The 26166-nt window shown below is 60.9% G+C and overlaps 1 protein-coding gene across 1 annotated transcript; it reads left to right on the top strand.

Moving 5' to 3' along the window:
- The first annotated feature begins 16054 nt into the window (after positions 1 to 16054).
- DACT2 (dishevelled binding antagonist of beta catenin 2) lies at positions 16055 to 24723 on the top strand. The gene is made up of 4 exons (XM_053914287.2): positions 16055 to 16381; positions 21287 to 21419; positions 21766 to 22029; positions 22647 to 24723. The coding sequence occupies exons 1-4, from the start codon at positions 16145 to 16147 to the stop codon at positions 24263 to 24265; spliced, it is 2253 nt and encodes a 750-aa protein (XP_053770262.1). The 5' UTR covers positions 16055 to 16144; the 3' UTR covers positions 24266 to 24723.
- The last annotated feature ends 1443 nt before the right edge of the window (positions 24724 to 26166 follow it).

The raw sequence follows: 26166 nt of genomic DNA, 5'->3' as shown, positions 1-26166 counted from the left end.
GGACAGGACTGCCCCTGGACGGTCTGCGCCGGGGGAGGCACAGCGGCTTTGCCAGCCCCCCTGCAAGTGGGCTCAGAGCACAGTGTCCCCACTCAGGGACCAGAGTCCCCAGCTGGATGGGCCACAACACAGGATGCTGGGACAAGCCCTGGGCAACAGCGCCATCTGGTGGCAGGTCTCCTTGCAGGACTCCCCCAGTCTGGTCCCCAAACAGCCACCTGGGGAGGGACACACACCTGCTCCCCCCCACGCAGTCGGACCTCTCCTTATGGGTCGCGGGGTGGGCTGTGTCCCCAGGCACACGTCTGTCCCAGCCCCCAGTCCCTGTGATCAGGACCCCGTTTGGACACTGGGCCTCAGCAGATGCCATGAAGGTAAGATGGGGTCACCCCAGAGTGGAGGGTCCCTAGCCCAAGGGCGCGGGCCCCACTGAGGACAGCAGAGACGCACAGGCCAGGAGAGGCCTGAGGGAGACGGAGCAGAGCTGGGGGACCCTCCCCAGGGCCTCGGGGTCTCGGTCCTCAGCCCTGAGAGGTGAGTTTCCGCGGTTCTGACAGAGGATGTGTGGGACTTTGTGACAGGGGCCTCCGCCAGGAGTTCCCCTTCACACTGGGGGCGGGAGGGGGGGGACAGGAGACACTGGCTTCTAGGTGAGGGACGGGCCCGCAGACAGCACGGGATGGAGGCTTGGGAGAGGGCACAGAGCCCTGTCAACCTTATTCGAGTTGAGAAAGAGGACACGGCCCGGAGGGCACTGCAGGTGGGCAGGTGGACAGGTGGGACAGCAGGGGGTGAGGTCTCACTCAGGCAGGTCCTTGGGCGCAGGAGGGGCCCGGGCATGAGCAGCACTGAGGCCCACGCCAGCTTCCCGGTGAAAGCCCCACCGCAGCCCAGGTGAGCACCTGCTGCCTTGTCCACCTGTCTCACCGGGCACCACGTGGTCTCAGGGCTGCTTCTGCCTCCTCTGTGCAAAAGGCAGCCCTCTGTCTCTGACCGAAGATGCCTTGCAGGCCGAGAAAGAACAATCCCCTGCCAGGTCTCTCTCCAAATGGTGAATCACCGAAAGGGGAGGATCGCCCAGGACACCCAGCCTGGCGCTGTTGGCCAGGACATCCGGGGAAAGCCGGGTCCTGGGCCTGCCGCTGAGCCGCGGCCTCCCCACCGCGGCCCTGGGACCACACCTGCCGCTGCTCAGCGCATGGGCTGCCTACGCCCGGCACTGTCTGCAGCTTGGTGGGGGATCTCCAGTTGCATTGAAAGGCATTGGCAGGTTGGGGTAGGGAGCTCCGGGCCTCAGAAAGGCCGCAGAACCTTCTCAGGCTCCCAGACTAGGCAGAGCACCCAGCACCCACCTGTGAGGCCTGGATCCTGCACAGGCTGAGGCTGCCCCCTGGTGGCAGGAGGAGGCACTGCACAGGTGAGGCCCTGATGGAGATTTCTAGAACCAGTAGTTCTGGGCAGGTACCCTCCTGACCGAGACCTGATGAGGCGGCCCGGCTCCCGGCGGCTGTGTGCCAGTGCACGGCCCGCAGCACGGAACTCTGGGGGCCGCTCTGTCGAAACAACAAGACACTGTTTCATGTTGTCAGGAAATGAAATAATTGCAAGCGTTTAGCAGATGGTTTACAGACAGACGCGGCTTGCACTCCTGTTGGTCTTCTCACTGCACTGAAAACGTGTTTGCACAGAAACACCAGTTGTGCGTGGTCAGACGCAACGACAGATCGATGGGTGGGTCGCACAAACAACGGAGAATGTGCCCATTGGAACCGCACGCCGCAGGAAAACCACACCGGCCACAACACTACCTGTGCAGCCTCGGGTGTCCTCACACTGGGCCCACGTGCGAGCCGTGTGCCGGAACACACGGCCTACCTAGACGCCTTCCGCCTCCCCGAGGTCCTGCCTGCTCTCGGGAAGCCAGGTGAGAGACTCGGCCGCAGGAAACGCAAACAGGAAGCCCCACTGAGTATTTTTATATAAACACCAGCGGCACGCAGCCCCAGCACGCTCCCTTCACGTGGGGCAACCTGAGTCCCCTGCGGGCAGGCCCTGTCCAGCGCAGGGGCGGTGCTGGGGGTGGGGGGACAGTGGAGTTTCCCTCTGCACAGTGTGGGGACAGCAGGGGCCTCGGGCCAAACAGCACACGGGGTTGGAGGCAGGAGCTGGGCCCGGAGCAGGAAGCAGGCGGCCACCGTGGGCGGGCAGCGGGCGAGAGAGGCGCCCCCGCCGTGGAGAGACCTGCCGACCAGGAGGACGAAGCGTGGACAATGGGGTGGGCATCCCAGGTTGGGGAGGCCTGGTTCAGAGCCCAGGCGGCAGTGACAGCTGACAAGGCAGACACAGGCCTCACCCCCTGGGTGGGAAGGGCAGGGGGGCTGCAGGAACTGGTCCCCACTCGGGTGGTCTCTGAGGACTGAGACAGACGGGCTGAGTGGAGGAGAATCCGGAGGTGCAGGGCGTGCCAGCGAGGGTCTCCCGGACTGGACCCTGGGCACAGCCCTCCCCCTTCATGCAGCCTTTGCTCCCTCCCGCAACACCGTCTGTGTGGCCCTCGTGTCCCGGAAAGCCAGGCCGGAAGTGACCCTGTCCCCCTGCAGCCCCCCGCTGACTGTGACATGCAGCGGTGTGAGGCCCCCAGCCCCGGCAGCGTCCATCTGGAGCTCCGGGACGCCCACCATCTCCCACTCCATGTGCGCCAAGAATAAACTGCCTCCAGGATTCCTGTCTCCCCGATTCCCCTTTGACCTCCGGAGAGGAGCCAGAAAGGACAAAGGGGTAACACAGCCCCTCCTGGCCATGAAGACGACAGGGACAGGAGAAGCAGCCAGCAGTCACAGCGCACGCCGTCGACACCTCGGGTCTCAGAGCCTCTCTGGTGAATGCTCGTCATTTCTACTCAACACTTTCCTCACTTCACAGGGCAGCTGCCGGGGAAAAAAAAAAAACCCTGGAGCGGAGCTGCAGGTCCTTACGAGGTGGGGCCGGGGCCTCACCGACAGGCCCTGGCGGAGGGCGGAGGGCAGAGGGCGGAGGGCGGAGCGCCACCCTGCCCGGTGCTGGGTGAGCCCCAGCCCCTGACAGCCGTGCCTTGGTAAGCGGTCTCAGTGACACTTAGGAGGGGTTATTTCAAATCGCTCAGGGCGTCTGTCATGGGTGATTGTTCCCTGTGCTCCTGGACAGAAGGCGCAGCGTGGGGAGGGGCCGAGTGGGAAGGGGCCTCGGCCATCCCTCAGGGAGGGTGGGGGGAGGCCCGAGACTCGGGAACCCTGGCCTCCATCTCCAGCCCCCACTCGCCCACCTGCGAGGTCCAGCAGGGCACAGCCTTCCCACTGCCCTCCGCCCGCTGTCCCTGGAGACACTCTCCTCGCTCTGCACGTCCACCCTCCGGCCCCGAGGTGGTGGCTCCTGTACTCTCGGGGACCCTCTGGGAAGGCACAGCCCAGCGGAGCTCCCAGCCAGGCCACCTCACAGCCCTGCTCCCGGCAACGCAAACCCCAAGGACTGTCTTTTAGCCCCCCAACCCTGGCTTCCAAGTGTCGTGGGGTTCCCTTTGGGCCTTCCTGGAACCCCTTCCCTTCAGGAAGACAGACATGAAATGCCACAGGGCCCAGCTCCATGCCCTCCGTGAGCACACAACGCAGCCGGCGCAGCCCCCACGCTCCCGGCGTCCTCTGCCTCAGGGGGTGGGGCCTCGGGGATGAGGCCTCTGGCCCCGGAAACATGATTGGTCGGCCCGGCCAGGGCCCCCTTCCCTCACTAAGAACCCGGGCACAGTAGCCGCCTGTCCACACCCAGACTCGGCTCCGGCCTCGCCACCCACCCTGCTGGCTGCGCGTGACCCCACCCCCCACGCCCCGCCGGGCAACGAGAGTGGAAATGAGAGCCCGGCCTCGGGCCCCTCGGGCAGAGCCCTGAACAAGGAAGCTGCGGGCCCCAAGTTAGACAGCAGCTCTCCGGGCGGGCGGGGGCTGTGTGGGCCCAGGCGCAGGACACGGCCCGTAGGACCAGTCACGGGACAACGCAGGACACGTGTGGTCCCTGGAACCGCCACGGTCTGTGCGGGGGTGTTGGAATCGGGGGCGCCCGAGCCCTGCTCCCAGGGGGTTCATCACCGGCCAGTCTGAAGCCCAGCCCTGTGCGGGCAGCCCGGCCAGGGGCAGAGCGTCCGTCTCTGTCCCTGACCCGTGGAGCCGGGCCGGCCCAGAGCCCTGGCGGGACTCTGACTGAGCAGCAGCTTATAAATCACCCACGCTGCTCGCACTGGGACCAGATGTCCCCGCCCCAGGAAAGCAGACAGCCCTCCAGACCACCACCTGGCTTGTCAGGGAGGGGTGCCTTTGTGTGTGTGTGTGTGTACGAGTGTGAATGTGTTTGATTGTGAGAATGTGTGAGTGTGAGGGTTTATTTTGTTCTGTTTGGGACCACGTTTCTGGTGTCAGATCTAAGAAACTTTCGCCTCACCCGAGGTCACGAAGACTTTCTCCTGCGTCTCCTCCGGGAGCCGTATGGTTCTGGGTTTACACTCAGGCCTGTGGTCCAGGGAAGCTCTGGGCAGTAGGGCAAATGGTCGTGAGACAGGGATGTGGTGGGACAGCTGCCTTCGATGACAGCTACAGGGACAGCCAAGAAGACAGGATGGCCACCTCCCACCAGATTTGTGGCTCAAAACCAGCAGAGACCAGCTCGATCCAACACGGCAATGAGTTTCACTGAGGTGTGGTCACACACCCACTGTGATCATGGGTGTGCTAATGACACACACAGACACACACACCAGCCACCCTCCCACCCACATGGCAGCCATCAGACGGGAAAAGCCCAGAGGGACACAAATGGGAGGGGGCGGAGCTCCTGAGAAGTCCCCGCCCCTTTCCCAGAAGACCCTGAATGTCCCTCCCCCCATGGAGTGCCCAACCCCCCCAACAAATGAACCTCCATAAAGGAAGCGACTTCACTACAGGGGGCTGGCCAGGCTGAGGGGCAGCCCCTCCCTGTCTCCCACTTCTCTGACAAACTCACCTCCACCGTAAACCCTGTGTGGGCGCGAGTTCAAATCCCTTCCTGTGGTGAGGTGCAGACCCTCAGGTCCCTGGGTCCACAGGCCCCCTGCATCGGTTTAACTAAGATCCCCTGCAGCCCTTTGAGGTGCAGAGGAGAAGGGGCCCCCTGAGCGGGCAGCCCAGGTCAGACACACCCGGCGAAGCACAGGAGGTGCCCAAACGCTCTCGAGATGCGGGTTCCACGAAGGCGCCAATCCGAACACGCGAGAGCCGTTCTGTGGGGTAGACAGCCGACCGCCGTCACCAAAGTCCTCAGTCACAGCGTGGTGTTCGCTCGCTGTGCTCCAACGGCAGGGTCGTAGCAAAAACAACTTAGTAAGCAGACTGTTTTTACAAATGGAACATGTATCTGAGTGTGGAATCAACTAAGCCAGGGCAGCGTGAACAGGCCAACTCAGGTAATCGCTGAGTAAATCCAGGGCAGCCCTCTCCTTTTGGGTGAAAGCTGATTGGTGCACTTGGTTGTCCGGGGCTCGGCTGTACAGTGCTGACGAGCGAGGCAGTTGCTTAGCTGTCACATGAGAAGAGACCCCCCGTGCATGAACGCACCCCTCCAGACGGCATCAGGCTGAGGTGTCGGGCACCCCGGGGTGCGTGGCACTGTGACAGAGTGGGGGACCCGGCTGCTCCCTCGGAGGACAGTCAAGAGCTCGGTGTCCAAGGGAAAGGGCTCAGACAGAGGAACAGAAGAGGCTTAGACCAGGGCACACCCGCCCGGGGCAGGGAGACCTGCTCCTGAGGGGCAACCAGGGAGGTCAGAAGCCCAGGGGGTGAGCACCTCCAGGAGGCGAGGTCCTGGCTTCCCCGAGCCGTGGAAGCCCAGCACGGACAAGGCAGGGGGAACTCGGCCAGCCCTCTGGCTTCAGCCTGCCCACCACAGCGAGCCCTCCACTTCCCGCCCTGGCTTCTGGCACCTTCGTTCATGGGCCACACCCCAGTGTGAAGGCCCCACAAGCCGGGGCTCCCTCCCCCGGGTCTCCATTTCGTCAGCCTCATAATCACACTCTCCTGCGTCTACCTCTTTGGTCGATGTGCTTGGGCCATGTGAGTTCTTTTTCCGTGGTGGCTCTGAGGCAGCACCTCCTGGTTGTGCCCACCTCAGCCGGTCCAGCCCCGGTCCCGTCCACTGTGGTCCAAGCCTGACCCCCACACACCCCGCACCCCCCGCCGAGCCTGCCCGGGGCGCAGACCCGCTCACGGGCCTCACGCTGCTCACCGCACCTCTTACGAGTCACCTCCCCTTCGCTCAAGTCTCACAGGCCAGGCTCCCCCTTCTCACCACAGCAGGTGACGTGGACTCACCCAACGGTGCCACGAGGCGTGTGCCCACGTCGCGTCCAGAGGCAAAGGCTGCACCTCACCTCTCCCCTCCTCCCCGCCCCACCCTCCACTTCCTGCTCCGGGTGCGGCTGGGCAGACTTCCCTGTGCGTGGCCTCTGCCTCCCTCCTTACAGAAACTCGGAGTGCCGGGCATCCCGAACGTGGCCGCCGTCAGCCACCCATGGAAGAGCATTCTAGAAATAGGAAAGGCAGCTCCGTTCATGAGAAACCCAGTGGGCGAGACTGGACATTGTCTGGGAAGGACCCGAGAGAGAGCAACTTCGCGGGACAGCTCGTCTCCATGGACAGGGAGCTCCGTTAGGCATCCGGCCTGGAACAGGGGCGGGTGATTCTTCATAGAATGAGTCCAGGAACGGGCACTTGCGAGTCCACCTATCCGTTTCTCTCCAGTAACAAGAACAGAGATGGGGCGGCCAAGTGGGGGGAAGAGCTGGGTGGATTCAGAACTAGCCTGACTTACCGTTTGGTCTCCTGGGCTTGTTCTCTGACCGTGAATTAACCTCGCCCACCTCGGTCTCCATGAGGAGGGCGAATCGACTGCAGGAACCAGCCAGGACGTGGCAGAGGCGACCCCACCATCTGCGACAGACGGGCACATTCACACGCTGCGTCCTAAAAGCCCGTCTCACACGAATGCACGGGTGCTGCTGACAGGGGGTGCTTCTGCAGCCCCCATCCCGGGCCTCGGCCGCAGGTGCGGACTAGCCGCAGGGGGCTGTGGTGGAAGCGGGGTCCCCGAAAGACTGGTGACCAGCAAACTTCCAGCTGAGTGCCGCACCCCCTCTTGCCTGGGGACGGGCACCAGGCTGGCTTCTCCAGGCACGAGCTGCACTCACGGCCTCACCAACACCTTCAGTCCTCACGGCGTCTCCGTGGGGTGGATGCCAGCACAGCCACTTCACCTGTGGGGAACCTGAGGCTTCGGGAGCTTAAGTAACTTGCCCAAATTTGGGGGAAAACGTTCTTGTCAAAGCTTTGACCCCTGGTCCTGAGTCCCCACCCGCAGGAAGGACGGAGAGACAAAGGGAAGCTGGGGAAAAGGAAGGCGAGGACAGACAGAAGGATGTCTGACGGGTGCTGGCCAACCACCCCCGGAAGGACGGGGGCAGTGGGGGGAGTTGCACAAGGAAATCAGGGTCGTTTTGCCTTTTCAGGGAGAGGCCCCTCCCCTTTTCACACCGCATGTGGGCTCCTGCATGCACACCAGGGGGCGCCCTGGTCACACCGAGGACACGCCTCCTCCCTTTGAGCAAAGCCCGCTCCTGCCTGTGTCACCCAGACCTGACTGGGGTTTCCGACTAGGTCGCAGTGCTGGTCCTTTCTACCTGCACTGATGTTTAGAATGACCCCGTGGGGGGCTTGTCCCTGCCTCTGTGACTCGCCACGCCCTTTAGCTCAGAACACTCGGCAGGGTCCCAGGAAAGGGTGAGGACTCCCCCGACACACCCCTCAGAAGCCAGGCGTCCCCTCCATGAGAGTCGGCCATCTCTGCCCCAGCTCCGTCCTTGTCTCAAAACCCAGCGCCCACATCAGCCACAGAGACGCAGAGGGAGCCCAGGACGCCGACCTCAGCCTGCTGCTCGAGGAGAGCATTTAAAGTCCCCGGCCCCCGCCAGGGCTCGGCCCCACAGTCCTGTGGGTCTCAATGCCGCTGGTCTAGAGGCGCCCCGACTGCAGACAGCAAAGGCGACAGGAATGCGACATCTGTGTGAACCCCCGTTAAATCCGCTTCCAGGGTTCGAGCCTTCGGGGCTGGGGGGGAGGGATCCTGACTGTGAAAACTCCCTCTAAATAAAGATGTTCGTCGAAGCGCCTCCTCTCCTCTGTGTAGCTGAATTTATTGCGGTGACATCGGCAATAACGCTACACAGGGTTCAGATGTACAATTCCATAACACAGCATCTGTGTGTTGAATTGTGTGTTCACCACCCAAGTCAAGCTCCTTCCACCACCTCCCTGCACCCTCCCCTCCCTCCCCACCCCTCTTCACCGCTCTGTGTCCCAGAGGGTTTTTTCCCTCAATCCCTTCACCCTTCCCACCCAGCTCCCAACGCTGCCCCCCACCCCGGCAGCTGTCAGTCTGATCCTGGTCTCTGTGAGTCTGTTTCCATTTTGTCTGTTACTTTATTTCGTTCATTAGATTTCACATAGGAGTGAAACCTTGAGGTACTTGTCCTTCTCTGACTGACTTATTCCACTCAGAATAATGTTCTCCGGGTCCGTCCTCGCAGCCGCAAAAAGGTAAGCTTCCCTTCTTTGCACAGTGAGGAGTGTCCCACCTCGTGAAAGCACCGCAGCTCTCTCATCCACTCACGTGCAGATGAGCCCTTGGGCTGCTTCCCAGTCACCGAAGGGCCTCATCTAGCAGAGGCAGCGCAGCAGCCCTAGGAAGCCTAACACGAGGTCAGCCTTAGCACCGGCCAGGGAAGCCACCAGGACACCAGGGTCAGCGCTCCCTGCCGTAGGAGGGGCCAGGCCCTCACGCAGTGTTTGTGGCCTGGAAACATGGGCCTCGGGGACCACGGCCGGAGGGGACCAAACCCGCCCCCACCCTGGGCAGGGCAGCCAGCTACCACATGTGGTGAGGGGCCCTCGGTCCTGCTCAGGAACACACAGGGCCGCTGTCCCGGTCTCTGTGCCCACAGCCCTCTTGGTGGCCGTGCCCTGCTCTGCCCCCTGGGGGACAGCTGCGGGGCACAGTCCAGACAGCCCATCAGGGCTGCCGACACCCTCACGTCACCTCACTCCTGGCACCCTCGGCTCTGCACTGACGCATGTCACGATGGAAGGTGGCCTGTCACTCAGCACTTGGCAGAGGCAGCCTCCACGCCCTGCCTGCTCACTCAGCCCCCGTGTGGGGCTGACGCCTGGGCCTGAAGCACGAGCCCCACCCAGACTCTCTGCTCCATCCCAGGGAGCCGCCTTCCTGACCTCACACCTCCTGTCCCTGCCCCGAGGCTCTTCCTGCTCACCCTTCCAGGCTGAGCAGAGGCGCCCGAGAGGAGCCAGGACAGCGGCTGCCTGTCTGCACTGACAGCAGGCTGGGGGTGCCCCTGAGCCCCTCCCACGGCCCCGTGGCTCTGTGAGGATGCTTCTCCCTGCTCCCGTGGCTGTGAGCATGAGGAGGGTCTCAGACGCCTGGGACCCCGAGCAGGGCTGGCCCAGAGCAGGTGGCCAGAACAGACAGGTGCCACACTCAGGCTGGGCCTGCTGGTCAACCTGCTGAGAGGCCCCTGTCTCTAGCACCATCCTTGCCTTTACTCACGTACTTGCGAATGTGAGCGAAAGTGCCCTCCGCAGCCCACACTCTTCAACTGTCCACTGCTAGCCCCTTGTCACCAGTTAACACATAATAAAGAACACGTTTCAATTTGGTGAGTCGACGCCAGCCTTCCCAGCAGATGCCCGGCTCACATCCTCACCCCCTGAGGACTCAGGGGGTGAAGTCAGCTGTGGGCGGCACCCGAGGGACTTCCTACTGTCACGGAGGAGCCATCCCACGCTTTCCCTATGACCTTCCCCAGCGTCTCCTCACTCCCCACAGCAGCTCTGCTCGGGCTCCTTCCTGAGGTCCCACTTTCTTGACCTGATTCCAAGGCCAGCTGGAGACATCAGCCCAAACTCCCTCTTTGGAAGAGTCTTCTGCTCAGATCAACCTCCACTGACGAGGCCTGTTTGGACGGCGGCAACTCGGTGGCCTGCGCTCTGAACACGAGGGTCCCGGCCCCTCCCGACATCACCTGTGCAGGTTTTGTCCTGCATTTTCTGTGGCCTACAGAAGTAAAAACAACACTGAGACCGTATGTACGTGGGAGCTTTTGTCGCATCGCGACAGTGGGAGAGTAACAGGAAACACGCGAGTGTTCGTAATGGAAGAACAACTACGGCCCACCCAGAAAGGCAACATCACTCCTCTCGAAAAAGAGCCAGATGTTGCAACTAACTGGAGTGATGTGTATAGTGTGAGAACAGCAGTAACGATGCAGGGGACAGGTAGACAGGTAGGTGATACTGTTACTGTAAGGAGTTAGCTAATTATTCGTGAGAAAGGAAGCACAGAGAATTGGACATTGAGCTCAGTCAGCTGGAAGCACAGGCCCGCTTGCTTAGCCAGGAAGCTGCAGCATTTAGACTCATTCCCACACTGCAGGGGACGGCCGCCGAGGGGACGGAACCCCGAGAGCACAGGACACCTCCCCGGGGGCCCTGTCCGCCCTCCGGTACCGGACTGCTGGGGGCACCACCGGGAGGGGGGGGAGCTTGACCAGAGAGACCTGTCTGTCCAACTAGGGGTGGGGACCCATCCGAAGCCCACGGAAGCGGGGGACATTGACTGGTTATTTTGAACAAGCTCCCAGCTGTCACCCCAGGGGAACAAAGAAGCTCTCTCCCGCTCGGTGACCCACACGTGCCTGCTCTTTCGTGCATCCTCTCTCTCGCCGGGGGACACACACAGCCATGTGGGTCCAGCAGCCGTGCCGGCCACAGTAGACGGTGCAGCTTTAATATGAGACAGAAGCTCCAGACACTGGCCTCTGGTTTGGCCTCGATGAGAACACGGTTGGACTCTTCCCATAGCAGAGGGAGAGAGATGGACGTTGGAAACCCAGGGGCAGATTTCCACCTGATTAAATCTTGCCACACCACAGTGTCCTGTGTGTGGGCTGACGCAATGCTTTTCTCACGACCCCGTGGAAGAGTCCTCTCTCCCCTGGCAACGTTAGACGGGTGGAAGGCAGGTGCTGGGTAGAGAGGTGGCAGATCTGCGAAAGACCGTGCAACGAAACCCCTAAGGAAGGTCAGGTTCAAGGGGAACGGAGAGAACACGTCACATGCCTTGGGTGTAGCTCTTGTGTCTCGTGCCTCACTTCAGTAATGAGAACTCTCAGTAAGGTAAAAAAAAAAATCACACAACTTGGGGGACAGTTTCAGACTGTGATATAAAACGTTTTCTCTCAGTTCAGTAATGAACTACTTACCTTGTATTTTTTTTATTCAGCAAATGCTATTAAGCAGCTATTACGAGCCAAATACAGTTATAAGCATCTGAAACACATCAGTTTAAAAACAAAGATCTCTAATCTCACCAAGCATACAGTCTGGGGTGGGGGGGCAAGTGAGGAATAATAACCATCATGAAAAGGCAAACTAGAGAGAGTACGGGAGGAGGAGGTGCCGTGGGCAACAGTAGTGGACAGAGGCCCAGGAGCGCTGCAGAGTGGAGGCAGAACTGATGGGAAAGAACCGGAAAAAGTCGTGAGGAGGGAGGGAGATCGCCACTGGGAAGGCCAGCCTGGGAGCCTTCCAGGTTGGGGGGTGGGGGGGCAGCACATGCAGAGAGGTCCTGGGCATTTGAGAGGCTTCAAGGAGACTGAGCAGAGCAGCCTGAGAGGCCGGGGGAGGCTGAGGAAAGGCCAGGAGGAGCGAGACAAGGTTGCGGGAGCCGTCCCACGGAAGAGGGGCCGGATGGTGAGGCCCCCCAGGCCACCACAGTGCATTGGGCATCTCTCTCAGTGGGGCTGGGAGTGGGAGTGGGCGGGGCAAGGAGCCCAGGGGGCGGCGGGTTGACCTAGGAGCTGAGCTGGCTGCTGTGTGTGGAAGGCCCACGCAGCAGGTCTCTGCAGTGGGCGAGGCAGTTGGCCTTCCCGCCCTGTGTCCTCCCCTGGTCTCCGCCCCCTCCCCGCCCCCCCCCACGTCTGTGTCCCGCCCCCCTCCTCTGAGGAGGTCCATCCAGTCTGTCCGTCTGAATGACCTCATTTTACTTCCATCTCCTCTTTAAAGACTCACCTCCAATGTGTCAGGTTCTGAGGTGCCGGGGCCCCGGCTCCCAGAGGACTGTGGGGGGCGCGGCTCAGCCCGTGGCGCACTGCCGGCTACAGCCGAGCATTTTCTCGCAGTTTCCGACTACACTGTGATCACTGACACTGGGTAAAGGTGACGAGTGTGTGTTGAATACGTGTGCATCTTTGTCAGTGGGGCCTGAGGCCAAACATCTCCCACACTGAGCTTCACGGTCCCCTCACCACCCGCAAGGATCACCCTTCTCCTCCCAGGTCCTCACACACCCACACACCCACTCCCGCGTGTTGGGTCCCAAGCGATGTTCAGACTAACGACACCCTGTAGGCTCCACCTGGACCACCCCCCGGTCGCTTCCTCAGGGTAAACTCCAAGAAGTGGATCCAAGGATGTGCTCATTCGAGGCCCGTGGCCACGCCCCCAGATCGCCCTCCACAGAGCCCCCGCTTTCCACAGCCTGCGTGTCGGGGGCGGGACTGCGTCGTTCACCCAGAAACGCAAGCTTGGCTTTACGTTTGCCAGTCGATGAACAGAATTCATGTAAATAGGGGGAAAAGAGAAAAATCATGTAATCCCTTCGTTGGCCGTGGAAAACACGTTGGATAAAATTCAACATCCGTTCTGGGAAGAGAAGACAATTTCCTTAATCTGATAACGAGTATTTACAGAACCCGTAGAAAAACACCATTCTCGGTGGTGACGTGCAGAAAACCATCCCGCTGCCCCTGGAAATGGCACGCGGTCTCGATAAGATCTCTGCCTCTGAGACTGTCCCGAAGGCCTCAGCCACTGCCCCACAGCAGGGAAGACAAACAAGAGGCGTGCGGATGGGAAAGAAACAATAAAACTGACGTTAGTCACACATGACATAAATGTGTATGGAAAAAAACACCAGACTCTGCAGATAAGCATTCAGGTGAGTGAGTGAGTTTAGCACAGTTGCTGGATGCCTTGCTGGTGTTTCCAAATACCCACCAAAGTTTAAAGAGTGAATTTTTAAAAGGTAACATCAACAAGAGCATCAGGAAAAAAAAATTAAGAAAGTAGGGATAGCCCTGGCTGGTGTGGCTCGGTGGACTGAGTGCTGGCCTGAGAACCAAAAGGTCTCGGGTTCGATTCCCACTCAGGGCACATGCCTGGGTTGTGGGCCAGGTCCCCAGTAGGGGGCGTGCGAGAGGCAACCACTCATTGATGTTTCTCTCCCTCTCTTTCTCCCTTCCTTCTCCTCTGCCTAAAAATAAATAAAATCTTAAAAGAAAAAGAAAAAGAGAGGAGGGATAAACCTAATGAAAAATGCAGAAGACCTCCACACAGAAAATTACGACATAATATTTAGAGGCATGAAAGGAAACCTTCACACACAAGGGGTATTCCGTGTCCGTGGGGGAGAAGCCTGAGTGAGGTGAAGACTCCGCCCCCACCCAGGGGTGCCTACTGACCCAACGCCCCTCGTGCAGGGGGGCCCCCGCTGGGTGTCCAGCGTGCTCACGCCCCCGCTCCCTGGAGTTCCGCTTCACGTTCGGCCACAGGAGCTACCCCCATGCCAGGACAGACAGACGGCAGTCTCAGTAAACGAGAAAGGGACCAGGACAGACCCAGACGTGGTCATGACAGGTGAGGCCGCGGAGCGGGTCGAAAAGGGCAGGTGTTTCCGTCAGCAAGCATCGCGCTGAGGTGCGTGTTTGAGGAGGAGCACCTCGGGGCGCCTGCCTGCACCCCACGCCCAGCAAGCCACGCCGGGGCGGGGGGCGGGGGGGACCATTGCTCTAATAGGAAAGGTAGAACAACGCCATTTCTAGCAGCAGCGTCGCGCACTGTCTTCAAGAGCTTGGATGAGCAAAAATGCCTTTGAAGTGGCTTTTGAAGGGATCAGTGATCAATAAGACTGTATAAAACTCAGAACTTCTGTTCTTCAAAAGCCCCCATTACGAGACTCCATAGATGGGGGAAGCCAGACGAGGGAGGAAGGGCTCAGAATCTGGCTCACCCCTCTCCACAGGTCTCTCTGGAAAAGGAGTGGCTGTTTTTACAAAGAAAAGGAGCGTCAGGGGTCTTCTGCATCACATGTGTTGCGTAATTAAACTGAAGGCAGGGGAGCGTGGGCCTGGGGCCGCTCAGTCTCCGCCTGAGGCCTTTTCTCCGGTGCCAGGCGAGACCAACACGGACAGCCAAGGAGAAAACACGGCAGTCGTGAGGCTACCGAGAAAACTCAGGGACAGAAGCACTCAAAAACCCGGGAATCCAAAGGAATCTCCTCTTGTGCTGACCAAAGGCACCTAAGAAAATCCTGCCGCTGACATCGTCCTCTGGTGAGAGATGGGGCGCTTCGCACCAGGGCAGGACGGCCGGCCGCAAGGATGTGGCTCTCACCGCGGTGCAGCGTCGTGCCGCAGTTCTCAGCAGAGCAACAAGACGAGAAAACGAGAAAAGCGTGCAAGTACGAAAGGAGGAAGAGAAATACCCTGTACTTCCAGGTGACACAATCTTATAATTTTTTTAAAAAATTAAAGGACTCCACTAAAAATGTATTGAAACTAATAAATCTGGCAAGTTTGCTGGGATCACTATAAAAAAATCAATTGCTGGTTTTTATACACTAGCAATGGACATCCTGAAATTGAAATTAGGAATCATTCATTTATAATATATAAAAAGAATAAAACATTTAGAAATAGCAAAAGAAGTGCAAGACTCCCACACTGAAAACTGCAGAAACTGTTACATGACAGCCCAAGTTTATGGTCCAAAGACCAGCACTAAGACGGCAATCCTTCTGCAGGCCCCACGCAGCCTCCACCAAACCCCAGCCAGCTGCTTTGCCAAACTGGCAAGCTGGCCCTGGAACCCATGTGGAAGCACCAGGGGCCCAGGACAGCCAAAACAATCCTGACAACACAGGTTTGGAGAACTCACGCTTCCTGACTTCAGAACTTACTGCAAAGCTACAGTGGTCAGAAGACTGTGGAGTTGGCCTGTGGGTAGAAATGTGCGCCAGGGAAAGAGAATTGAGAATCTAGAAATCGGCTTTCTGGATCAGGAGTCCCAAGATAAGTTAATGGGGAAAGAATCGCCTTTTCAACAAATGGGGCGGGGCTCCTGAACATCCACCGGCAAAAGAAGGAGGCTGGACGCCCACCTGGTGTTATCCACAAAATTAACTCAGAATGGATCAAAGACTTAAATGCAAGCATTGAAACTATGTTAAAAAAAAAAAAAAACTCTTAGAAGAAAAAGCACAGATGTAATCTTCGACCTTGAGTTAAGCAATGGTTTCTCAGATATGACACCACAGGCACAGGCAACAAAATACAGATAAACGGAATGTCACCAAAATTAAAGACTTTTTTGCTGTATAGTACACTATCAAGAAAGTGAATAATTAGCCCACAAAATGGAGAAAATATTTGCAAATCACATATCTGACAAGGAATCATGCTACGCCAACTGTATCTCAGGAAAGCTATTATTTTTAAAAAAAAATTTTTTTAAAAGACAGCCCTGGGTTTCCAAAGCACAGAGACACACTAGGCAAGTGGGGAGTATGTTTCCAAATTGATGAAGAGCTTATAACTGTAACACAGTCCTTACAGTGCTATACAGTTGCAAGAATGTATCTTTTTATGAGGAAGTTACAACTTTCACCAAGTTTGTTCCACTGTCGTCCCCTCCCCTCTCCAAGCCCAGCTACTCCTTCCCCCTCGGTCCCCGCAGAGGGTCCCCAGGCGCTGGGCTCAGCCTACGAGGCGGGCCGGGGGGCGGCGGCTGTGACCTCCAGGCGTGTGCAAACACCGCCCTCTACGGTCACCGATAGGTCCCACCCCACCTGGGCGACCTGCGGGCCCGGGGGCGGGGAGAGGCGGCGCAGGAGGCCGCGCGCACCACAGGACGCCGCCAGGGCGGCCGGGGAGGCTTGGGGAGGCTTGGGGAGGCCTGGCCGCGGGATGTGGTCCCCCGGCGGCCCGCCGGGACCCGCGGGCTGGGACCGCCGCAGGGTGGGCGCCCGGCTGCGCGCGGCGCTGGCTGGGCTGCAAGAGTTGCAGGGGTTGCGCGCCAGGCAGCAGGCGCTCGTGCGGGGCGCCCTGGCCGTGCAACCCCCGCCCGCGCCCGCCGCTCACCGCGCGCCCCGCGCTCAGGAGCTGAGGCTGGAGGCGGCGCTGGCGGCGCTGCAGGACCAGCTGGTAAGGAGCGCGCGAGGGGCTGTGGCGACCGCAGCCCGGATCCAGGTGCGGGCGGCGCGCGCGGGCCGGCTGTCCAGCCGGCTGTCCAACCGACTTACCAAGGGGAGCCCTCTGGGGTTTGGGTTCCAAATGAGTGGAACGCGGTGCCCCGAGCGGCCGGGGTCGCTTCCGGACTCTGGAAGCAGCAGAAACCGCGTCGCGCTGAGCCGGGTGCAGACGGGGGCGCGTTCCTGTGGGTTTGAGTTTCACGCTGCCTGATAAGGACGCCTGGAATCGGCGCCCGCTGGGGGCCCAGAGCGTTCCTGAGATCAGGTCGCTGGGACCAGCTTCTTCCTGCTGTAGGTTCAGGGACAGCGGTGCTGGCGCGCACAGCGCGCCCCCAACGGCCCCCAGGAAGGTGCTGAGTTTGAATGGGGCCGTGTCATTGTAACAAAATGCTGGGAAAGCCCGCGGCGGGTGCGGCCGCGGACCTGGAGGCGCCGTGGAGCCCGGGGCCTGGGCGGGCGTTACCTTGAGCAACCCCCAGGCCACTTCCTCGTTGTAGACCCGAGACCCGGGGATGGCTGCTCCTTGGGTCCTAATCAGCTGCACGGTTTCATTTTCTTTATCAGAAACAACTCAAAGGAGTCTTTGCAATATTATAGTGTGTTTTAAAGGAAAAAGTAAAAGGCTGTATGGGAAGATTTCTATAATGGAGTTAACGCCATTATTCTACATGGATTTTTAAATTAGATATTCAGACCTGCCCAGTTTAAAAGTTGCTGCCTTTACCGAGTCCCCCCGGTGAAGCCCTGCTCCCAGCTCATCCTAGTTGTTAGCTGCTGGGAATGGGGCAGGAAGGCCTGTGGCCCAGACGCCTCCCCCAGTCTTCCCTGATTGCAGACACCAGATACTGCAGCCGGCCTGCCCAGGGTTCGGCAGCTGCTCAGGGACCAGCGCAGCGGGTCACCCCCATCTGGTGCACCCCACCCAGGTCTCGGCCCAGTAGAGTGCTTGGGCTACTTGTGCTCCCTGGCATGTGCTGCCTTACACGTGAGCTCGGCACACAGGCAGGAGCCCACGGAGGTGCCCCTCGGGAGAGCGGCTGGAAGGGGCCACCGAGAGGCTGCGAGGAGCTGGAACGAGTTGATGATTAACTTGGCTGCAGTCACACACCAATCCGACTTGTGAGCGCGCAGCCTCTAATTACGAGTAGCCTTTGGAAGGGAAGATCAAACAAGTTCTTTTGTTTAAAAAAAATTGTTTTTAATGTGGGGACCAGAAGGAACACGCAGACTTTGTCTTGAAACTGGGCTCTGGGCATGGATTGTGCGTTGGAAAGAAGAGGGATTGAATGAGTGACATCAGCTCGCCCCTCACCCTTCCGCACTTTCCTTCCGGGCGAACACAGGGCGTGTGCCTGGCTCCAGGACGCCCCTGCAGAAACCGAGGTCCTGGGCTCAGCCCCCGCCCCCACGCCCACCTGGTCAGGGGCCACCGTCCGCGTGTGAGGCAGGGAGATCGTTGGCCCTCGGCACCTTCCTCCTGCAGGTTTCCCGAGTGCGAAAGGGCCGCGGCCCGTCTGGGCTTGATAGCGGCATTCCTCACGTTCACACTCACCAGTGGCCGCGTCTGAGACCCCAGTCCAGCGCGGCCCAGTGCTCAGCAGGCGCTCAGCCACTGTGCACTGGGCGAGGGGCGTGTCCGGCGCTGGACCGGTCGGGAGGTGATTTCAGCCCCCACCGTCTCCCCGGGGTGGATGTCAGAGCTAAGGAAGCCCGTGACCTCTGACCGAAGCCGCCGCGGCTCTCCCAGCAGCCCTGTGCTCCCCTGCTTACGCCTTCGGGGAGATCTGTCACCCCATTTCTGTGCAGAAAGGCTTGGATGCCCAGGAGTCCGGAGGCTCCCGCGCCCACCACGGGGCGCCACCCTTGGACGGGAGGTGAAGACAGCGAGGTCTCACCCAGGAGCATTTCCCGGTCCTGCACATTGCGGGTCCTGACTTGTCCCCAGCGTTTCGCGGGCAGTTGCACAATCCGTGCTGCAGGACCAGCGGAGGGCCTGGCTGCTGCCATGAGCCGCACGCCAGGGCTCCCCAAGACTGGGTGTGCCTGCTGCCTGAGCCCTCGGGGGCGGGAGCTCGCTCAAGGCCGAGAGTGAGGGCCAGGCAGCCGCAGGGCGGGAGGCCTTCTGCCCTTGGGGTCCCTTGTGCCTGTTACCCGGAGGCTGGCCTGTGGCCCCGGCCTTGGCTGCTGATTGACAGGCCTGTTTTCAAGGGAGGGTATGACGTGGACCCGCCCACAGACAGCCAGGGAACCCAGGCGTGAAATGTGTCCTTTCCCATGCTCAGCTTTCAAGGAAAGGAAGGCGGTGTCTGAGATGCCACCTCTGTCTCTTCAGCTTTGGGGCACTTCCTATTTCGTCCTCGGGACCTGCCCGGGGGTCTGAGCAGGCTGGCTGGCAGGCGGGTGGGGGGGCAGGTGTGGGAGGCGGCCGTGCTCTGTGGAATAGGCGGCCGCTCAGAGAAGCATGTGTGTGCCTGACTTGTGTCTTCAGCGCCGTCTTTGGAGAACTGTTTTCAGACTCTTTGTGGTTTGTGGTCCTAGAAACTCTCCGTGGTTGCAGGGCGGCTTGTTGAAATGCTGGTTCCCAGGCATGCCTCAGCCCCAGTCGGCGGGTGTGGCAGGAGCCTGGGAATCTGTGTTCGTGCCCAGGTGCTCCCACCTCCTGGGGGCCGGGTGTGCTCCCTGTTATCACGAGACACCGCCCGGGTGGGGAGCCTGAGGGCTGGGGAATGGAGAGGACCCCGCACCACCCCCATCACTCAGCACCCTCTGGGGCTGGCTCTGTGGTCACACTTGACCCCGGTCACAGAAGGCGCTTTGGATTCGGCCCAGAGCCAGGCACCGGGAAGGAGTGAATGGAAAGCAGAGACATAAAGCCCGAGTGAGGGACAGGAAGGGTGAGCGAGGACAGCGCAGACCCGGAGCGGGAAGCCCTGTGTGGGCAGAGGGGCCCGGGGCTGCGGGAGCCCATCAGTGGGGAACCGCCACGCTGCACGGTCTGGACATTAATCAGAAACCAGCCCCGGAAGGCCCGGCTGGCAAACATTAATCACGGGCAGTGGTCCCCACACAAACGCACAGGGCGACTCTTGCTCTGGACGGGGGACTGGAGAGGGAGGGAGGCAGGACGGAAGCCAGCCGGGGGTTCTGGGATTGAAGACGACCCTGCAGACGACCTGGCAGAGCAGAGGCGGCCGGCCGCCCTGAGTCAAGCACTGAGGTGTGGGGAACACACGAGCTGACCTTTCCGTCTGCACCTCTCTCTGGGTGATGACGGGAAAGGAAGCCGTCTGCGGGGAGGCCCACGCCGGCCCCTTGGGAATCGAAGCGACGGTGCACGCCGGGTGCTGGCTGGGAGCTCCTCTGCACCGTCTGCTGGCTGCGGCCGGCTGCCGGCCGTGGGCCCCAGGAAGCTTTCCCTGGGGGGGTGCTCCAGGTGAGTGGCCAGGACAGTGGCCAGTCTCGTGGCTCCGGAGCACAAGCTTTGCTGGAGTTTGGGGCTGGCGTGGCCGTGTTCTGTTTGCAGGTCACACTGGGGCTGAAGGGCCGTCGCTGTCAAACAGGGAGGTCACTCGGGACCCGGTGCCGGGTGCTCAGGAGAGCCACCCGGGCGCGAATGTCTCCTGGGGTGCTGCGCCTCCCCACCCTCTGAGAGAGCCGGAAGGGGCCCCTGCCCTGCCTCTCTCTCGGCCTGGCACTCCCGGCGGTGAGGTCACTGGAGCGGTTTCCCTGGGCCTCACGGTTTCCCCGGGCCTCGCGGTTTGGGGCCCAGGGGATCTCCTCATTTCCTACCTGCAATCTGAAGGACGCTCAGGCATTTTCTTAAACGGGTTGAACCACATAATTACATTCGTTAATTATTTTCCTCGAACGTAATTGTCAATCAAAACCAGAGATGGGTGCAGTGGACCTTGAAGCTGGGTGAGGCTGCGTCTCAGAAAGGAGGAGTCAGGGCTCCGTGACGCCCGGGGCAGGTGGTCCACACGCACCCCCGCGGCGTGTGCACCTGTGTGAGTGGGTGCTGAGCACTAACCACACACATGCATGCCTATGTTATGAAACTTATGCATGCATGTATTGTGTGTGCCGTATAATATACAGAACCGTGTGCACGTGTGTGGGTGCATTGTGAGCACTAACCACATGCATGTATTTTGTGTCGTGCGATGTATACACACACGTGTGATGTATAGCGGGCGCGCCTGTGTTCTAAATGTGTGTGCCGCATGTATGTTGTATAGCATGCACGTGTGTGTGCCACACACATATTCTAGAATATAGGTGCTGTGTGGGTGGAGCTGCCGCTGGAAGCTGAGGCCTGAGACATGGAGCCTCCAGGTGGTGCTCAGCTGAGACGCTCAGGCCGGGGGCCCTCGGGCTGCTCTCAGGTGGCAGCTTTGCAGACGGTGCTGGCACCGTCCTGTCCTGCAGTGCCTCTCCCACTCCAAGAGCCTATGAAGCTGGATAGTCCCATGGGGGCATGAGGACACAGAGCAAGGGGCCCTATTTCTCTCCGGGGGACTTTCCTTCCCCTTGAAAAGCCAGGTCAGCGCCCCCAGGGGCCTGGGCCGGGGCTGCAGGGTGCAGGGCATGGGACGCAGGCGCCGGACGTGAGGCCGCTCCCCACAGGCAGCGCCCGCCACGGGAGGGCTCCTGAGCCACCCGGCCCTGCACCCTCACAGCCTCACAGAAAGCGTCCAGTTGGAAGTTGCTGGCAGGAAGCCGCCACGGAGAAACCCTGCTGGGGCGGACGGGGCGGCGGGCACTGCTGCATGCACAGCCAGATTGCCTCTCGGGGTGGGGGGCGACCGCCCAGGGACACTGCATGGACCCCGAACGCCTGCGCTCTTTCCCTCCCTAGAACCGGTTACGACGCCAGGACGTCGGCCTGAAAACCCAGCTGGACCGACTGGACCAGCAGATCAGCGAGCTGCAGCTGGATGTGCGGAGGACGTCCGTCGAGGGCCTGGACAGCGACAGCCGGCCCAGCTCGGGTACACGCCACACGCAGACGCGCGCGCACACAGATCCAAACACAAGTGTGTGTGCGTGTGCATGGGTGTGTGCACACACACGCGTGCGGCATGCATGTGTGTGTTGTACACGTATGTGTGTCACATGCACACACAATGGCACACAGACACAATCTCCTGTACACACAACACATACAGACACACCCATGTACACTCACGATATACACTCGCACATACCACATGCACCCAATCATACTTACACACACTCTCACACACGTACACACATACGTGGCGCACACCCATATGCACCACACACAGGCACACACAGTCACACGCCTGCCCTGACTGCCCTGTCCGCCCTGTTCAGGCTTCTACGAGCTGAGTGATGGCGGCTCCTGCTCCCTGTCCGCCTCCCGCACGTCCGTGTGCAGTGACCGCCTGTCCTCCTCCCTGAGCACCTTGCTGCCCGCAGTCCCCACGGCCAGGACCAGCTCGGGGGCCTGCCGGCCCTGGTCTGCTGATGAGACCGCCATGTGTGGGAGCCCCCTGCCCGTGTGGGGCCAGCTGGCTGCGGAGGGGCGTGCAGGCCAGCCACCACAGGGCACGTCCCGGCCCCGGCCAGTGTCCACAGGTACGAGAGCCAGGAGGGGCGAGGGGCCCATCCCAGGGGTGGGGTGCTGGCCACGAGTCCTGTAGACGGTTTGGGGTTTTGGATGGAGGTGGAATCCGATGTCCCCTGGCAGAACTGTTGTGAAAAGCATGTTTTCTTACTTCAACAAACATCAGAACTGTGCAGACAGTGGGCCTGGGGAGTCCGGCGCTCACGGGACCCCTCTGCGGCCCAGACTGTCCCTAGAAGAAGGGCCTTGTCCTCGGATGTGTTTTATTTCCAATACTGGACCCGGTTCTGTGAGACCCATTTGGTCGTTCCTCAGCGCACAGCCCCAGCATCCCCTCGTTCCCAGGGAAGGTCTGTCCAGGGGCAGCCATGTGGCCGCAGGTGCCCGTCCTTCTGGGCATCCTCCAGATCAGAACGGACACAGCTAGAGTCCAGGGTTGACAGTCCAAGCCGGCACCATGCAGGAAGGGTTGGGCGCCCCAGGGACGGGGCCGGCATGTGCGTGAGGCCTCCCAGGTCTCCACGCCAGCGGCAGGCCAGCTGCTTTTCTCGGGGAGGGAGGAGGCCTTCGCCAGGATTGCGTGGCTGTGGGCGGCACAAGCCCTCATCTCTGTATCTGTTCTTCCCAGGTGATCTGGATAGAGTCCTGCCGGCTGAGGCGCGGCTCCCAGAGGCCAACGCAGACGCCAGGTCCACCTCCCTTCTCTGCCATGGGCTAGGCCTCCCGCCCCATGCACTGGACCCCAAGTACCAGCGTGACCTGGTATCCAGAGGCGGTGGGGAGGTGTACCCATTCCCCAGCCCCCTGCATGCGGTGGCTCTGCAGAGCCCCCTCTTTGCTCTGACCAAGGAGACCCCGCAGGGTAACAGCCACTTGCCGCCCCCTGGCAAGTCCGGTCCCAGCTCCTCAGGTCCAGGCTTGGTCCAGACTGGGCCGGTTGTCGAGGCTGGCTCAGCCCGAGCCTATATAGACAAGCTGCTGGGACTGCGGGGCCAGAGGAACCCCCCAAGGGGCAGTGTGGGTGAGCAGGGACCCCCGGGGTGCGAGGTGCCCCCGTTCTGGGGAGCAGAGAGTGGAGGTGGCCCAGAGAGGCTGACCTGCTCCCCAAGAGCGGCAGACGCCGGAGGTGGGGCTCAGAGGCGGGAAGTGGGCAGGGGCAGCCTGGAGCAGCGGGGACCTGTGCCCCTTGTAGGACCCTCGCAGCCCAGCAGCTTTCCCAAGGATGGACACAAACCCTCTAGTAGCTGTGTCCGTGTGGGGGCCATTCTGAGCTCCCCTCAGCTGGGGGGTGGGTCCCCCTCCAGCTGCTCCTGGGCTCAGCAGGCCCCTCCTGAGGACTGGAGGGGCAAGGCCAGGGCACCCACCAAGACCCCCAGGCCCTATGTCCACCCCCACTCTGTTGCCAGCGGAGCTGCCCTGATGGGGCTGAAAATGGGCCAGAAAACGGACCACCCCATGACAAAGGCTGTGAGGATGGGGAAGGGGGCCTGCGATAGGGCACTAGGGTCAAGCAGGCAGCCGCCACCCTGGGGCGCCCTCCTAGCCCCCCAGCGTCCCCCTGCATGGGGTGCTTGGCTCAGGGGGAGGCCCACCCAGGCCAGGGAGGCCCCTGGCCGGTCCAGCTCCGAGTCCAGCCTCTACCCCGTGTCCTTCCTTGTCCCCCTGCTGGTGGCCAGCCGGGAGGGCCACGGGGCGTCAGCCCAGGCCCTGTTCCCCTTGGAAGCAGCCCCTCTGGTGGCAGCTGGCAGCGAGGCCCGGAGGCGGCAGCGCAGGTGGTGGTCCTCCATGGAGATCGCAGCCGGGGCCCGCCTGGCCGGTGTCCAGGGCCCTGGTCCGGGGCCCCCGAGGCGGGTGACAAGGAGAGGGGCTGGCCCTCGGCCTGTGTGCCCCCGGGCCAGGCCCAGGACACCGCACCAGGACACCCAGGCCAGGACAGTGTCTGGCGGCTCCAAGCACTCGGCCGAGTGTGCCTCCCTGTTCCACTCCACCATTGCCGAGACCAGCGGGGACGAAGCCAGTGACCACACCGCCAACTGCTTCGGGGACCAGGAGTCCAGTGGCAGCGACGCGGAGGACAGTGTCCAGGGCACTGGGGCCTGCCCCCCACAGCCCCCACGGGTGCCCACCTGCTCCCAGCCGCTGCCGCCCCCCGCGCCCAGACTGTGCCGTGTCAAGGCCTCCAAGGCCCTGAAGAAGAAGATCCGCAGGTTCCAGCCGGCTGCTCTGAAGGTCATGACCCTGGTGTGAGCCGCGAGGAGCCGGCCAGAGCCCCCCAGGCCAGGCCAAGTGACCGGTGTTCCAGGAGACGCCACCCTCCTGAGGAACCGGGGAGGAGGACGTGTGGCAGGCACAGAGGATTCCCCAGGACTGAGGACCAAGTCCAGCTTATTCGCCTGTTTAACACGCGGGCGCGGCTTCTCCTGCGTGGTCACCACCTTGTTCTCCGAGGTCACGGTTGGGAACATCGCCGTGATCTCAGGAGAGGAGGTGAAGGAGTGGGTGCCCTGGGCCTGCAGTCCCCGTGCCTCGGGGCACCTTTCCCCGCCCCACACAGACACCCACGGAGAACCCCACCCTGCGTACCTTACAGAGACTCCTCACAGGCTCTCCGGTGTCTGCTGTCCTCTGGGGCGGGTCACCTCTGTCCGGCTCTGTCTCGAGCCCAGTCCCTGCACAGCATTCCTCAGGGCGCGGCTGCCGGACAGCAGGCTGGGAACGGCACTGGAGCGGGAAGCCCACGGTAAACCTTCCACGGGAATCAACACGCAGCTGACGTCATTTCCTTCACAAATCACAGCAACGCGTTTTCCTTCCCTGTTCCCTTCACACCTCGTGCTTCCCTGCTGGGCGCATAGTAGGTGTTCAGCAAACCCTTATTCCTCCCGTCCTGTGGCCACTCTCACCTGAGGGGAAAGCATTCATGTGAGCGCAGGCCAAGCTTGGGTTCCAAGACCCTTACATGCAGCATAAAAGTGTTTTTGGAAAAAGTAACTTTTTGGTGTTTACTTGTCAGAGAAATGACCCTCGACTTTTCCCGGGAAAGACAGGGTTACGGGGAGGTGCCCACTGGGCCACTTTCTCCTGAATGACCCGAAGCTTCTTCTCGGCGGGGCTGGAGGCCAGGAAGAAGGGGGGCGTTACTCCTGGGCCCTGGGAACTTTTGGAGGAAGACTACGAAGAACATCCAAAATACTAGACTCACTGGTGTTTAGAGACCTACTGGGCATCAGTTAGGGAATCACGGAACAGCTAGTTCTGGAGCCAAGCTAAGGAGATGAGCATTTTAAAAAGCAATTGATGTTTCAGGACTAAGACACGGTCCGTGCAGACGGAGGTTTCTGAAGACAGGCCGGCCGCTCTCCGTAAAATCAGAGACGCAGCCGTTTCAGAGGGTCCTGGGGCGGCTGCGACACCCCGTGTCCCACCGCCCGCCCGGTCTGTCTCTGCAGAACTAACCCCCCTCCCTGTGCACATGGAGTCGGCTCCCGGCAGAGGGGAGGGGGTCTCCTGAGCTTTTAAACCCGCGTCGCTATTTAAAGAACAGTGTAAGCCCACCACGGTGGGGTTTTCTTGTGTAGACACGGCTCACACAGGCTGTTCTGTAAGGATGGTCTAGCTCTCCACCACGTCACATGGGAGGTGAGAGAGGCTGGTTGTGCCTGGGCCCCTGGGCAGGTGGGGCTCCCAGACGGAAGTCAGAGTCGGTCCCACCCCCGCCTGGGTCCCTCAGCAGCCCCTCCAGAGAAGTGGCCGGGGCGTTCCTCGTCCCTTTATGCAGTTGGCTTCCTGCCCTTGTTGACACCCGGTTTCATAAGCGCTTTCCCCAACTGAGGGGCTTGGAATCCGGATTGGTAAGTGCTGGCCCACCTCCCCTCCTTCGTGATAGCCACCCTGTCCCTGTGGGACAGCAAACCCAGGCCGCTGCCCCTTGCCCGGATCTCACAGAGTCAGCCCCCGCAGGCATGCGGTGGGCGGGGCCTCTCGGGGTTTCTGACTGTTTATCCTTCTCAAAACCCTGGCTGGTTTGGTTTCCTACCGAGATTCAGGCTCCACACGGCAGCCAGACAGGAATGCGGCCCAGCCCAGGGACCCTGGGCCTGTCTGTGCAACTAGCAAACCCATGGCGCCAACTGACCGAGAAAACCAGC

Source organism: Desmodus rotundus, chromosome 11 (genome assembly GCF_022682495.2).
Source record: "Desmodus rotundus isolate HL8 chromosome 11, HLdesRot8A.1, whole genome shotgun sequence".
Lineage (NCBI taxonomy): Eukaryota > Metazoa > Chordata > Mammalia > Chiroptera > Phyllostomidae > Desmodus > Desmodus rotundus.
This window is presented reverse-complemented; position numbering and strand designations above follow the sequence as displayed.